The following is a 16,428-nucleotide window of genomic DNA, read 5'->3' as shown; positions in this document are numbered from 1 at the left end:
AGCAGGTTCTGACCAGTTCTGGAGAACCGGTAGTGGAAATGTTGAGTAGTTTGGAAAACTGGTAAATACCACCTCTGACTGGACCCGTCCCTATCTATTCTCTGCCTCCCAGCTGATTGGGAGGAAATGGGGATTTTGCAGTATCCTTCCCCTGGATTGGGGAGGGAATGGAGATTTTACAGTATCCTTCCCCTGCCACGCCCACCAAGCCATGCCACACCCGCCATGCCACACCCGCCATGCCACGCCCACAGAACCGGTAGTAAAAAAAATTGAAACTCACCACTGACCCTACCTCAAGGTCAGGACTTTTAATGCCTCCCAGAAAGCTGTCAAGGGGACATTATTCCAGAAGACATATGTCAGCCTTGACCAGACAATGAAATCAATTCCACAGGAAGGCTAAAACAACATATAGTGAGATTAGCATATAATATAACAGAATATTGCAAGTCTGATTATACTGAGCCTTCACCTCCTCCTCCTTCAGGGAATAAGAGAAGCCCTGTCCAAGCAGCTTCCTAACATTTTCTGGACTTAAAAATGATTTCCATCAAGGACATCTTCCTTAGTCTCTGCACCTGGCACCACAATGGAGCAGGCACATTTCCTCTGTCCCCAAAGATGAAACTGTTCAATCAAGGGGACCCAGAACTTACCCATTTTGTTGGCTCTTAAAACTATAGGAGCTAGTCCTTCAGATAACTTGGCCCTATGTCATGAAGAGCTTTATAAATGATGGCCAACACTTTGAATAATATTGGCAATACTTGACCTTCAACCAACAGGTGTCCTTACCCAGCGGTTACATAGAGATATTAATGGGAAGCTCTTCAGCTGCTAGAGAACCCTTTGCTGATTGCAAGATTCTAAGTGGTGTGTACATTTTCCATCCAAGTGTTAGGGAATCTGCTATTCTTGTACATCACAAATTTGCTTAAACACAAGGAACAAACAGGTAGCCTGTTTCATTAAAATCTATGCACAAATACGTTTCACAAACCTATTTGAGAACTCCTCTTCAAAAATTAAGGTGCTTCCATCTTAAGATGCACCATTTTGAGTTTAAGTTAAATTAAATATCCGAAATCTGACTGAATTGTAGCATTTATCATTTTGGGCCAGACTGCATTTTCTCCCTTTTGCTAAGATACAAGAGGAGCTGAGCTTCATCTATAATTTTTGTTCTTGATGTATTTATTTTCTCAGAAGTTCTCAGTCTTGAGATGATGTGCAGTTTCAGAGAATTTGTCTTTCTCTTTTTACTCTGACTCAAATCAATTGATTGTGGGGCTCACCTTAAACTGACAAGTCTTATAAAAGCAATAGTTATTACTGTTCTAAGTTTGACTTGAGAAGGAGAACTTCACTTCTTGTGGCTTGTGAGATAGTATAGTACACTTAACTGCAGTGCCTAAATGATATAGTATTAAAAGAGGATGTCTTGGAGAATCCAGAACTTCAGGACATTTGAGGTAAGATAAATCAGGGGAAAGACACATTTACTATTTGTGATTAAGAAAGTTTGTGCTCACACATTGACTTTTGGTATGGATATTATGGATGTCTAAATGTGCATAATTCAAATAAATCTATATATCTCAATAAATGGGAGATGGAGATTTTCTGTAGGCAAGGGATAAGGAAATTTTCACAGGCTTTAAAAATTAGCTCTAATTAGCTTTTTCCTTCAGTTCTTCACTGCAATGTATTATTATTTTAATCAGTAGGGCCAATATTTCATTCTCATGCATTGAAGTCTTTCCTGCTCTGGAAAAAGGCTTCTAGTAAATGAAGTGGTGAGTTTCCTTGTTTTATATCCAGTCTTGTTTTTGTACCAACAAAGTTGAGTAAAACAGCAAGGATATTGGGGGCATGTATGAACCATTTTGTTTTCAAAACTCTACTTTGTAATATTTGCCTTGTGTTTCAATGATTATAACTGTAAAAAAAAAGTACATTTTTAATATTGAAAATTAGCACCAATCTAGTATCTGCAATGATAGAGTCACTGTATCTCCAGGGATCCCCGATTATGGTTTCTATTCTCCGCCCGGTGACCAACGGGCTCCATTATCGTATGCGGACTATGATTCCATGGGGCCTCGGGTGGCTCAGATGCTTCGTAGCGAGCACCCTGCTTCAGCGAGTAACTCCCCCCTCCACCACCTTCCCAGCCCGGATCAGTTTAAAAGCCCAGGTTTGTATGGAATTTCATTCCTTTGGGGAAGCAAACAATGCAATACAATTATGGTAACAGCATCTCTTATTTTTTGGCATACAGAAGAACGTTTGCATGGCTACCAAAGTTCATTCTTATGTATGTCTTGTTAGTTTCAGAATTTGGATGAACTTTCCTTAAATTCTGAATTGTGACATTTCTTTCAACAGTCGGTCCAAATGTGATAAACATCTGGGTAGAGGCATAATGCCTGACAGGGAAATGGTTGGCAAGATGCCGAAGGCCATTGCATGAGTGCATTTTATGTGGAGAGGATTTCCATTGCCATGCCCTTAGATAAAATGTGGCCTTCTTCCATGGAATTGGATCTGTAGTCTTGGAAGAGTCAAATGGAAAATGCAAGAGGCCTTGACTTTTTTCAAGACCTGTTTTTGATCCCAGTGAAGTTGCTGCACTTTCTTTTTTAACTTCATAAAGATATTCCGTTGATTGTACTGGTATTTGATCTAAAAGACTTGCGTTTGGAAAGATTTATTAGCTTCCTTCAGGTTGCCTATAAAGAAATGGGGAATATAAATGATATAGATTGACGTGTGTGCGTGCGCTTAATGAGATCAAACAACATCAAAAAAGAATGAGGAAGGTTCTCCAGAACTCTTACCACTGGCTGGATATTAAATCAAAGACAAGAACAAAAGTTGATTTAAGTTTAGTTAGCTTTTGTTCTGAGAATTTTTGACTTTCTTTCCGCTTAGATAATTGGTTTTGAAATGTGTCAAATTATACCGTTCCTAGTCTCACCCAGAAAGATCCTCCATTGCCTTTATTTGTCTGTGGGACTTTTTCCTTTACTCATTCCAGTTTATATTTGGTGCACAGAAGTCATCAAAATAAGCTGCTTCCATCATCTAACCACAGTTTTGTTTTGTTTTTCCAAAGAAAAAAGAAAATAAGGCTCTGAAACTAAAATGTTTGAAATAACCATAGTTTAAACTAACCACAGTTCCATATTCGGACAAATGATAAGCTATATCTATTTGAAAAAAGAAGTGGATGAATTACGAATGTAATCTTTGAGTGACAGGAGAGAGGAGGGGAAGATGGCAGATATTTAAGGTTTCATGTCATAAAAGTAAAAGTTCATATATCATTTGGTCCAAGACTCGCCCAGTGCAGGAATATTCAGTATAGCATTCCTGACAGATGGCCATTCAGCCTCTCTTTCCAGCCTGTGTGGCAAAAGAGAGTCTACCACTTCCTAAACACAATCTGTTTTATTGTTGAACAGCTCTGTTAGGAAGATTGATCTCCAACTGAAATCTACTTTCTTGCCATTTACATCCATGGTTTCCTCTCCTGCCTTTTGGAACAATTCTGAACAAATTAGACCATTTTGCCCCATGTTCAGCATGACAGTCCTTTGCATAAGAGCAATACTTGACCCACAAATTGCACGCTCGAGTTAACTGTGAGTTAAAGGAATTCCACTTTAGAGCAGCCCTGCCATCTAATTCATTTGGAATCCTGAGTAGTGCTATCCAGATTTATTCAACTGTCCCTGCAATTGAGAGCTTGAGCTGAAACCGAGAGAGGAATGTTTATTCCCATATTGCAAGCTGGGTTGAAAAACTATTATTCAACAATCTGTTCATATATTTCCTTTGCTGATTGGTAAACTATGATGCTAGAGATCAGCTTGAACCAGCCCTGAAAAGTAACTCAGTGGTTATATAGCTGGCTGGTGTCTGGGATAAACTGCCCTCTGGGATTTCTTTCCAAGTTAAATCAAAACACATAATTGCATACAAAATTCTCATTGGCATACACAAATTCCATGCAGATTAATTGTAATTTTCCATATTCAAATGCTAAATAGTTAGGATTTTACACTTGGAAGAGGACTCAAATGAGAACAGGCATTCTTGTATTTTGATGCCAACTCTATTACCCATCAGTTCCAGTTGTACATATTTCGTTGCATGGCCTAATTGTCTCCTGCTAGGCTTAAAATATTCATTCAGAACGAACCACTTAGAGGAGATCATTTTGACTCTGCACAACATGCTAAAACCAACATAAGGGCACATTAAAAAAAAATTCTGTTAACATCCTACGAACGTTCTTACCAAGCAGATTGCCTCATAGACTTATATATACCAAAGTCCGTTGTTGGATATAAAAGTGTTGGGGGGCGGTGGGGAGGGGGTGAGAATCACTTTGAAGATGGAAACCAGCGTTTCCCCACTTACTTTCTGAAGTCACATCAGAGTAATGATCCATGTAGTAAGGCAGATGGCCTAATGGATCCATAGCTGGAAATCCCTCCTTAGATTGCTGAAAAGAATTTATCTTTCAGTGGTGACCTTTCTGGCCCGTCATTGGATTTATTTGGAGGTAGGCTTGAAGTTAATATCCAAGTTCATCCCATTTGTTCTTTCAAAAAGCATCTGGGCTTCTTTGTTTTTTTCCCCCCTTGAAAACATTTCGCTTCCCATCCAAGAAGCTTCGTCAGTTCAGAAGACCTCCAAGGTCCCTTCCAACTCTGTTATTCTGTTGTTCTTGGATGAGAAGTCCTAGTTCATCTTTGTGGATTAGGATTAAAACCTGGGTATTTACGGGACTGCCTTCTGCTACTGACAGCCTCCCACCGGCCAGTACGCTCACACAGGGCAGGGCTCCTCGGGGTGCCGTTGGTCAGACAATGTCGACTGGCGACCCCCCCAGGGGGAGAGCCTTCTCAGTGGGGGCTCCTGCCCTCTGGAACGAGCTGCCCCCGGAGGTACGGAGGATCCTGGACTTGCGCACCTTCCGCCGTGCCCTGAAGACTTTGTTATTCCAGCAAGCCGGGCTAGCCTAATTTTAACGGTTTTAAATTTTAATTGGATTTAATGGGATGTTTTTAATTATCCTTCGGGAGAAGGGCAGTATATAAATATAATAAATAAATAAATAAATAAAACAGAGCCTGTAGTACAGTGGACTAAAGCACTGTTATTAACAACTGCTGCTTGCAATTACTGCAAGTTCAAATCTCATCAGGCTCAAGGTTGACTCAGCCTTCCATCCTTTCAAAGGTAGGTGAAATGAGGACCCAGATTGTGGGGGCAATAAGCTGACTTTGAATAAATATACAAAAGTATGAAGGCTATTGCTTAACGCATTGTAAGCCGCCCTGAGTCTCCGGAGAAAGGCGGCATATAAATTAAAGCAAAAAAAAAAAAAACAGCAGCAGGTCATTGGGATGCCCAAAGGGGCTTTGATCAGGTCCATGACATGATTGAATAGAAACTCAGAAAGCCTAATTTGGTTCAAAATCATTTTAATTGCATTCCTTTGTATGGTCATTGGATAGTGTTCCTCCTGCAAGCTTTCCTTTATAATTCTGCCTGAAGAAACCACATGTAACCACTTGACCCACAAATTGCACAGAAAATACCTATTCCAAAGTATTCTCAAATTTCCCCATATATTTACACTCTGTGGAAAGCCAGGTCTGAAGCTGAGAGAACTTTGGGAATCTCAAGAGGTAAATGCATCAAATTGAGAAGATCTAAAGGACTTGTTTGGAGCTAGTTTACAATATCACTTTCCAATACTATTTTCAAATATTGCCAATGAAGCCTGTTAAATTTAGTTGCAAAAACTTTGCTGCTCAATTTGATCTTCAGAATTTCTCTCTTACATTGTTTTATCAACAAGACTCACTCTAGCAGTGACAGAAATAATATTCAAAAGCTCTAGGTAGATAATCAGAATGTCTGGGAGGGAGGAAGTATGAACTTGAAAAGTGTATATGAAAATAATTGCATTCCTAATGAGATTTGGAAATTGTGCCCAGATGATGGCATTACAAAAAAAAAAAAAAAAACCATAGAAGGTCACACAACGAACGATGGATATCAAATCTAGCAAGGAGAAAAAAGCAGGGAGAATTTAAATTAGGTGTCATGTTCCATAACAAGAGGCTTGTACAATCACTTGTCCTCTGCCCCATTTGTCAAATATGGAATGTATACTAAATTAAAAATGCTTAATTTCCAACAGCACATGATACCTTTTTGGGGGGGGTTGAACTCCACGAGCCCTCAAGGTTTCCATAATGATTTTTCTGTAGCCAAGCAACAAAAGGCAATGTCGGCTGGCGACCCCCAGGGGGAGAGCCTTCTCTGTGGTGGCGCCTACCCTCTGGAACACCCTCCCCCCAGAATTACGCATAATAACAGACCTCCGGATTTTTCGTCGGGCCCTAAAAACCTATTTATTCCAACAAGCTGGGCTGGCTTGACCAAATTTTTTAATTTTTAAATTGATTTTAAATTGGAAATGGTTTTAATTCGGCCAAAACATTTAATTATTTTAAATAGTTTTTTAGATTCACCATGTTTGTATATATGTCTTGTTTTTACCTTGGCTGTGCACCGCCCTGAGTCCTATTTTGGAGAAGGGCGGTATAAAAATTTAATTAAATAAATAAATAAATAAATAAATAAAAGAAAAATAGCGCCTGAAGAAAATAAGTTCTCTAGCTCTTTCCAATTTTGTTGCTCTCAAGATCTTGGACCACCATAGTGGTTAACGGCCAGACCAATACATTTGAGGAGGTTTACTTTTGAGAAGGTTGACCTAATCCAATCAGCAAAACGCATGGCTAAATAACACAATATGGAATACTAGTTTAATTTCTTTAGTGCCTGTTTTGGAGATTTCATTTTCCACCCTTTTTTTAAATTCTGATTTTTTTTATAACTTGTCTTCCTTTCATCGAATCCTTTTATTTATGTATTTATGCATTTATTCATTTTGTCCCATTTTGTTTATAAGTAACTCAAGGTAGTGACTATACATATTTCTTTCTCTTTCTCTTATTTTTCCCAAAATAACAACTCCATGAGGTGAGTTGGTCTAAGAGAAGAGTGACTAGCCGAAATTCTCTCAGCTGGGTTTCCGGCCTAAGGCAAGACTAGAATTCACTGTCTTCTGATTTCTAGGCCAGCACCTTAACTCTACACCAAACTGGTCCCCCCCCCCCAACCCCAGTCAGTATAAACCCACCAACATCATGTGATGGTTTTCTGTAGCTGAGAGTCACGTGTGGTTTTGTACATTGAATTAGAAGGGGGTTGGTTTATCCTGTGAGTAAAGTGATTGATTGTATCTTCTCTGTATTAAGCAGACAGAGAAACTGAGGTGATACGAAGAATAAGAGAACTGTGGAGGGTTATCATGCATGATGACCGATACATAACATAAACATGAAAAAAGGCACAGAAGTACAAGAGAGGGCAGCCTGATGATGCTGGAGAGCAAAAAGATAGAAAGTAGATTTTTGTGTTTGTTTTGGTGTAAAGGGTGGAATATATAGGCATATGGTATATATTGTTTATGGTACATGATGTTAATATCTATCATCAGGATAGGGTAGATAGAAAGTAGTTGAAAAGAATGTAGAGATGCTGGAATAGTCATTGTAAAGTCATCCTATGGTTTTATCGCATGTTACATTCCTGTTGTAAAGGTTATAGTTTGATTTATCTTTATCTTAGCTTTCTGTATCATTCCTCTGTGGGTATATAACCAGAGGTGGGTTTCAGCAGGTTCTGACCAGTTCTGGAGAACCGGTAGCAGAAATTTTGAGTAGTTCGGAGAACCGGTAGTACAAATTCTATTCTATTCTATTCTCCCCCATCTATTCTCTGCCTCCCAAGTCCTAGCTGATCGGGAGGAAATGAGGATTTTGCAGTGCGTTATTGCTTAACGCACTGTAAGCCGCCCTGAGTCTCCAGAGAAGGGCGGCATATAAATCAATTAAAAAAAAAAAAAACCTTCCCCTGGATTGGGGACAGAATGGAGATTTTACAGTATCCTTCCCCTGGAGTGGGGACAGAATGGAGATTTTACAGTGTCCTTCTCCTGGAGTGGGATGGGAATGGAGATTTTTTTTTTTATTTGATTTATATGCCGCCCTTCTCTGGAGACTCAGGGCGGCTTACAATGCGTTAAGCAATAGCCTTCATACTTTTGTATATTTATACAAAGTCAGCTTATTGCCCCCACAAACTGGGTCCTCATTTAACCTACCTTAGAAAGGATGGAAGGCTGAGTCAACCTTGAGCCTGGTAAGATTCGAACCTGCAGAAATTGCAGGCAGCTGTGTTAATAACAGGGTGCATTAAACCACTGTACTACCAAGGCTCCTTTTACAGTATCCTTCCCCTGGAGCAGGGACAGAATGGAGATTTTACAGTATCCTTCCCCTGGAGTGGGGAGGGAATGGAGATTTTACAATATCCTTCCCCTGCCACGCTCACAAAGCTATGCCATGCCCACCAAGTCACACCCACAGAACCGGTAGTAAAAACTTTTGAAACCCACCACTGTATATAACCCACAACCTTGCCTAGTTTGGGGCCTTTTGCATTCTTTTGGCTGGGAACCCAATCAACGCAGTAGTTGTACATGACAGAAAAATATACTTTTTCCATCTATGTCCAAACCTTTTGATTCCTTATTTGAAGTGGGGACATTTTTTTCCCACAACATGGCAAATCATTATGTTTCCTAAAGGGGAAGATAAAAAAAAACCCTGACTTTCATACTTTATTAGATTCCCACTGGAGACTCATTTTGGAGCTGCAAGTTGGCTTTGACAGGAAGGTTAGATCCACTGTCCAATAAACCTGAAGATTATAGTGGCTTTTAGCATTTTCTTCCTCCTCCCTCTGCAATCATCAACCTCTCTGACCCCAATTTATGAAGAGCCCAAAATAGTAATTCATCATTTTTGTTTGTGAATTTCTATTTTTACTTGTTTCAAAAGTATTGCTTTGCCCTATACTTCATAAAACTTCACGATGATCAAATGGAATTGGCTTATTCTAGGGTTTTCTGGTGGCGGATATTATGTTTTCATCTCCAGCTGATTGGTGAGGAGATTCAGCGCAGCTGCCGGATTGCTCAGGATGGCAGACAGCTTGGAAGAAAAAATCACAAAGGCTGCCTGGTAGAAAAACTCATTTCTGGACTTAAAAATGACACCGTTTAGGAGGCTGTGCAAATGTGATCAGAACCTGAGTATACAGCTTAATTTCTTTTTAGGTTTCCACTGATATGGTTTGTTCTTTTAGAAGTGTCGCAAGATTAGAAGCAAAATGAAAGAGAATTAAAACCTTGGTTGTGAGGGCACAGGAGTTTTTGGTGTGTATGTGCGTGCCTTTTGGAAAATAGTTTGGTCTTGCCTTGTTCCTACAGTTGAGGGATGGAGTGTCTAAGGAAGAACTAAAGTTCACAGTCTCTTTCTAACTCAGTGTATTTAACTCTATGCCAAAGTGCTTCTCATAATGATGATGGCGGTGGTAGTGATTTGGTTCCTTTTCAGAAGTGTTTTGGCCCTAAGGCTGAGAGAAAGGGACTGGCCCAAAGTTTTCCAGCTGGTTTTGTGCCTAAGGCAGGGCTAGAATTCATGATCTTCTGATTTATTAGCCTGGTGCCTTTAAACACTACACACTAGCTGCTTCCTTAGCATAATATATTTTTTCTGGTATTTGGCATATGTGATTCGCAGGCTAAAACACTGGAGTGGTAAAAATTTCACTTTGCTCTTTGTAGTTGTTTTCAGTGCACATTTTTGAGAAAAATGAGAGCAACAGTATTATCAAGACCTATATAAGTCTATTTGAGTACAATAACAAATATTTCCAATATGGATGCATACTTTGTGTTCTCTTGACCTTGACCTGTTGAAAGATCAAGAGAAATAAGAGATGCAAAATCCATAAAAAGGTATTTTGGGCATATGCTTTCCTGAACAAAGCAACCAGAAGCCCTTTCTAAGTGATTTACAGAGTCAGCATGTTGTCCCCAACAATCTGGGTCCTCATTTTACCCACTCTGGAAAGATGGAAAGCTGAGTCAACCTTGAGCCTGGTGAGATTTGAACTGCCAAATTGCAGGCAGCCGGCAGGCAGCTGAAGTAGCATGCAGTACTGCACTCTAACCGCTGCACCACCATGGCTCAGAAGAAATGTCTCAAGGCAACAAGAAAAGCTTGATCAAGTGACAATATATTGAGAAGAGGGAGGTGAGAAATATGCAAGAGTTTGTATTGGGTCTCACCTTATTTCAGAGTTCTGCACCCGTGTTCCTCGTAGTGGAGCATATCTTTTGATTGTTTGAGATTTAGGTGACCACTGGGGAGAAAAAATGATGTTTGCTTATTTAGCAGTTACACCACACTGCTGCCTCCTGCTTTACTTGTAATCCAACAAGGACATCTAGAGTCTTTTAATGTTTATTACTTCCAAGCCAGATCTTCCTGTCCTGTGTCTATATCCTACCTTTTTCTTGCCCAAACGCAGAACTTTATGAATGATCTATCTTTCTACCTCTTCCGTTTTCATCCTATCCATATCACCCCACTGCTCAACTACCATCTTCTTTCTCATTTCTTTCTCATTTAAACAATCAGCTACCTACATGGCCCCTTAAATTCTCTCACTCAAGTAATAAATAAAAATGTAGAAGAGCACACGCCCCAGTATAGGGCCTTACAGCATTCTTTTCTCTTTTCCTCCAAGCTGAAGTGGAACCATTTACTAAATGAGCACTTTTTAGTCATTTATAGTGTACCTAACTTAACAACAGCTTGAAGGAACTGGAAATGGCAAGTGACACCATGTGGAAGTGCCCTTCGCAGAGTTAACTGAAGGGAGTTAAGTGTAGCCTTAAGGCAGACTTGGTGTTATTTAATACCAAACATAACTCACTTTTGTTAATTGACTGAGTCAATTAACCTGGTTTTCCATTCATATACTATGGTAGCCTCATCCCCATGACTACATTAAACATGTCATGAGAACAGAAACATCGTATACTAATATGCATGTTGGAATCTTGATTCCTCTGCATTTGCAATGCTTTTAAAAAGCAATATTTTTCATGAACCTTTTTTTTCCCCACAGGAAAGCTAAGCAATTAATCATTTGATGGCTCAGATCACACTGGATATCTGGGGGTTTTCTGTCGCTTCTTAGCAGCATCCTCAGTAGTACTTAAAGGAAATGCTATTTCCCAGTTATAGTATTCTCTTTCGCTTTCTCTACCCAATATGCGTGCTAGGAAGAATTCTTATTAGGAAGACAAAATGCTAGAGAAAATGTTGGACACGATTCTTCCCCAAACATGGAAATAAATAAGGGGGGAAGGGTACATTAAGAGGTATCGCCAGGTACAGTGCTCCAACACTGTAGGTTTTAAGAGATTGGACAACCATTTGTCTGAATGGGGTTTCCTGCCTGAGTATATAGGGTTTCCTACCTGAGCAGGGGGTTAGACTAGAAGACCTCAAAGGTCCCTTCCAACTCTGTGAGTCTTTTATTCAGATGGATTTGGTTGATATGATGCAATTCAAATGCATCCTAAGGTAAAACATGTGGATTCATTCCTCATTGGAAAAGCCAACACTCTTCCTCTGGATGAAAAAAATCAAGCAATGGCTTTTGGTTTAGTTTAAATCAGAAAGTTCTTTTTTTAAAAAAAAACATGCACACCCTGTACAATTTATATTCTCTGGTGCCTCAATCTGATTTTAAGTACTTAAATTCTGTGAATCCTTTCCTTTTCACCTTCCCTCTTAGGGGCTTATTTAAGAGATTTGTTTTTAGTCCAAATCAGATTCCTACTCTCTCCTTTAAAAAAAAAAAATCACATTGCTTACTTTTGAGGCCCTTGAGGGATCCGGGCGGTTGTACTGTGAAAGTATGTCAGCCACATCCTCTTGTCTCCAAGGTATTTGTTTCTAAACCATCTGGTGAGATTGGAGTATGAGATCCCAGCTGTGCTTCAGTTCCCTCAAATCCTTTCTCCCAAGATTTTATAACATGTAGAGCATATAGAAAGAAGGTGAGAATTGGGACCTTAAACCAGGGGTCTCCAACCTTAGCATCTTTAAGACTTGTGGACTTCAACTCCCAAAGCTGGCTGAGAAATTCTGAGAATTGAAGTCCACAAGTCTTAAAAGTTGCCAAGGTTGGAGATCCCTGCTTTAGACCACTGTGTCCAACCCTTTGCTCAGTGCAGGAATCCAGTTTAAAACATTCCCCAGAGACGGCCAGCCTGGGTTTGAACACAGATGTTGTGACGAAGCTCACTGTCCAGGAGTCCGGGGTGGTCATTGATTCCACTGTTGAGTTGCATTAACTGCTAGGAAGGTTGTTGGGTTTTGTTTTGTTTTTGTAATATTCAGCCAGCAGTTGCTTTTCTGTAGAGGTCTGTATTGGGGTGGGGTCATCTAGAAGGCACCACCCAAAATATTACCAATCCTCATTTTTCTTATCAAATGGTATGGCCCAGCCTGATTAAATAAGGGGGCATTCTCAAGACTTTGAGGCTATCTCTGGTCCTGGTCTTACGTAATTCCAAATCCTGCACTTTGAAGTGGAAGAAGAGGACTTGAGTATTCATTCATTCATTCATTCATTCATTCATTCATTCATTCATTCAAATAGTATACCTTCCATCTCTCTTATCGAGCAACTCTAGGCAGTTAAATGGCACCCTTTCTATATTTGAGGAGTGCTGTCCTATTCTCCATCACTCATCTTTTCTCCCTAATAAACATTCTCAGATCTTTTCATTTCCACTTTTTCTCTATTTGTCTGATCATCCTTGTTGATCCTCTTTAAATTAATACCTATGTATTCGATACAATTGGGGTGGAGTCAGACCAACACCAAGCTATTACATCCCATGATTTGAAAACTGTATTTTTGCTAAGGCAGCCTAAATTTTCACACAGTTTTTCTGAAGCCCCAACACACTGCAAGATCATATTGTGTTTGCAATCCTCTCTATTCCAACATATTTTCCAACACATGCATTCCTTAATCTATGCCTATGTATTCAATTTCTGTTTTCTAAGTTAAGGATTTTGCACTTGACTATTTTCGTTCTGTTATTTTTCAGCCCATTTCCTTAACCCATCATAAATGTTTTAAATTTTATTTATAACTTCTAGGATATAGGCTATTTATTATTTTTTATAAATTCCTTTCACTTTTTTGTCCCCATCATTAATAAAAATATTGAAGGATGCAGGGCCCAACCTCATGATAGCCCACATCTCTCCCCTTGGATGAAGAACTGTAGATGAACACCCTTGGAGTGTGATTTTTGAGCCAGCTATATATCCATTTAATTGTCTACGATTCAGTTATCATGTAACTAGTCTGTAAATCACAATGGCACTTTGTTAAATATTTTACAGACATCAAGATATGTCTGGAACATCTCGAAATCTTTGCCTTCTTTTTTTGCATTTGAGTGTGACACGGCAATTCTGCACCCATGGCTAGTATAAGAAGTGATCCTTGGGCAGTGGGAAATTACTCTTGATTTACCATACTAAATAGTTTTGTTCAAATTTTCTAGTTCCTGAATGCACAAACAGTGTGTGATATGGGTATACTTAATAGCAGTGAAAGGAGGTTTTTCTCAATGCTTTCTAATGATTTTTCCAAAGTGTATTATAGGAATGTTTATAGGAAAAAGCTTAGGTATAAAGGTATGCAGTAATACACGGGGAGCTGATTTAGGCTTATCAAAGGATAGCAACAGCAATAGCACTTAGATTTATATACTGCTTCAGTGCTTTATAGCCCTCTCTAAGCAGTTTTACAGAGTCAGCATATTGCCCCCCAAAAATCTGGGTCCTCATTTTACCAACCTTGGAAGGATGGAAAGCTGAGTCAACCTTGAGCCGGTCAGGAATCAAACTGCCAAATTGCGGGTAGTTGGCAGTCAGTAGAAGTAGCCTGAAGGACTGCATTTCTAACCACTCTGCTACCACAGCTTATACTTGGATAAGAAGTGGATAATTACCACTTACACTCTTATAGTCATCATCAGTATAAGAGAAATTGCTGCAGTTACCACTGTCCTTGCTTTGAAACAGCTGAAGTAAGTTCTTCATTTACTCCATAACAAAGACATACAGGTAGTCCTCGACTTACGTCCACAACTGGGATTGGAACGTCTATGGCTATGTAATGCAATCATTAAGTAAATTGCACCTGATTTTACTATACCTTTTTTTACCATGATCATTAAGTGACTCACACGGTCGTTAAGCAAATTACAAGGTCATTAAAGGAATCAAAGTTCCTCCGTTAACTTTGCTTGTTGGAAGCCCCCTGGGAAAGTTGTCATGACCGCGGAGACACTGTGACGGTTGTAAGTACAAGAACCAGTCAATGGCATTTTTTTTTCAGCACTGTCGTAATTTCGGTCATTAAATGAATGGTTGTAAGTTGAAGACTAACTGTAATATGTCACGCTTTTCCAAATCTGTGGCCTATCCAGGTCAACCGGGAGATTTTTTTTCCCCCTAGATTTTAAAGCATTGCTTTTGCTCTAACTCCCCCCCCCCCCACATCTCTAGACCCTTTCAAATCACCTTGCACTATGATAACAATCAGCATACCAATGAAGACTACACCTAAGCAATGATTTGTGTGTGGTAAACTGGAAAATATTTTCCTGACCCTTGTGATGCCTAGCATACATATTATCAGCAGAAGTTAAACCCTGCTATTTTATGAAATAGCCCTGAAGTACGCCACATTATTTTATCCTCTCACTGAAAACATGCATAGTTGATTGGGATGCTTCAAAACATAGTGGAGCATCCATAACGCATGACTGCAGTTGCATAAATGCATTTTTACTTCAAGTACATTTAAAAAACTCAGTTCAGCAAAGAGCAGACTAAACGAATACAAGGACTCCTTTTGGCCATGTCCCTGATTCATGTGGACCCTATAATTGTGACTGCTTAGCTGGCTTATTCCCTTTGTTCATTTATTTCTTAAAGGTGTCAGATCCCTTTTTCAAAGTCTTGGGCGAGACAGTTTCCATAGTTTTGTCCTTCAGGGTTCTCCTCAGTTTAGTTCAGAAACACCCAAAATTTCCTCTGCTTCAAACGCACCTCCTTTTCACCCATAGGTAACAGTGGACAAATTCTGGAAAAGACCATTTGTTAACCAAACAAAGGGGCACCCCATCATATTTTGCCTCCTCTCAGGGTTGCTTTGTCCATTACAAGGGTTGTGTTTGAGAGCAGAAGAAAGCTAGTTTATGGATATTCTCAGTCATCCAGGTAATGGTTATCCCAAAGGTGCTTTTTCAAGAGGCAACTGGACTTCCAGAAAGTATCCAAACTATAATCTGGAAGTCAAATTGTGGCAACTGGACTTACGGTCTTCTTGGGGTTTTTTTTTGGTTTTTTTTTTAAAATTTGATTTATATGCCGCCCTTCTCCGGAGACTCAGGGCAGCTTACAATGCGTTAAGCAATAGCCTTCATACTTTTGTATATTTATACAAAGTCATCTTATTGCCCCCACAATCTGGGTCCTCATTTTACCTACCTTAGAAAGGATGGAAGGCTGAGTCAACCTTGAGCCTGGTGAGATTTGAACTTGCAGTAATTGCAGGCAGCTGGTGTTAATAACAGTCTGCTTTAGTCTGCTGCGCCACCAAGCTCCTTGTTTGAGATGTTTCGTTGTCCATCCAAGCAGCTTCTTCAGCCGGAACAAATTGTTTGCGGGGTATCTGAGTAGGCAGAGAATCGTTGGAATGTGCCAACTTTTATAATTCTTAGGGGTCTCCCCGCACTTCAGGATTTCTTCTCCAAAGTATGGTACTTGGAGACGTTTCTTAAATACACCTAAGAATTTTAGGAAGTTGGCAGATTCCAACGACTTGCCGCCTACCAACTTCTTCAGACTGAAGAAGCTGCTTGGGTGAAGCTGCAGCGAAACGTCTCACATCCAACAAGACAATAAATCCAGTTGCCATGACTTGACTTCCAGGCAGTTCTACCTGGATGACTGAGAATCTTCATCGATATATCCCTAAGCTATAATTTTCCATCTTGTTACAGTAAATATTCATCTCCAAGCCCAATTGAAGTAAACGTTTTTACTTTGTGACATACAACAACTGATCAACTATTGACAGAAGAAGCTATAGAACAGGGCATGGAACCAATATGGTCAGCTCTGGATTGTTGTTCTGTGAGGAAATTACAGTATTTTAGGGAATTTACAATAATTTAGGGATTGGATGATTGAGGGATGGGAGAGACGAGACTGGGGTATAAATAAATAAATATATATATATGTTTTTCCTCTAGCCAGGTTTTTCCTCCGTAACCAAGGTTTTTCTGCAGCCCTAGCTCAGTAGAATCACATC

The 16,428-nt window shown here is 39.7% G+C and overlaps 1 protein-coding gene across 6 annotated transcripts in view; it reads left to right on the top strand.

Annotated features, from left to right (window-relative positions):
* The window catches only part of MSI2 (musashi RNA binding protein 2), a 648,294-nt gene that overhangs the window by 614,777 nt on the left and 17,089 nt on the right, over positions 1 to 16,428 (top strand). For 2 of the 6 annotated variants that reach the window (XM_070932031.1, XM_070932034.1), the window contains one exon: positions 2,024 to 2,200. The exons of the other annotated variants lie outside the window; for them this stretch is intronic. In XM_070932031.1, coding sequence (XP_070788132.1) covers positions 2,024 to 2,200 — 177 coding nt within the window. The remainder of the gene's footprint in view (positions 1 to 2,023; positions 2,201 to 16,428) is intronic. 6 annotated transcript variants of the gene reach the window in all.

The sequence above is a fragment of the Pituophis catenifer genome, unplaced genomic scaffold, assembly GCF_029215685.1.
Source record: "Pituophis catenifer annectens isolate HBS135680 unplaced genomic scaffold, rPitCat1.0.hap2 SCAF_1, whole genome shotgun sequence".
Taxonomy (NCBI): domain Eukaryota; kingdom Metazoa; phylum Chordata; class Lepidosauria; order Squamata; family Colubridae; genus Pituophis; species Pituophis catenifer.
Note: the sequence above shows the minus strand (reverse complement) of the source record. Positions and strands in the feature narration are given on the sequence as shown.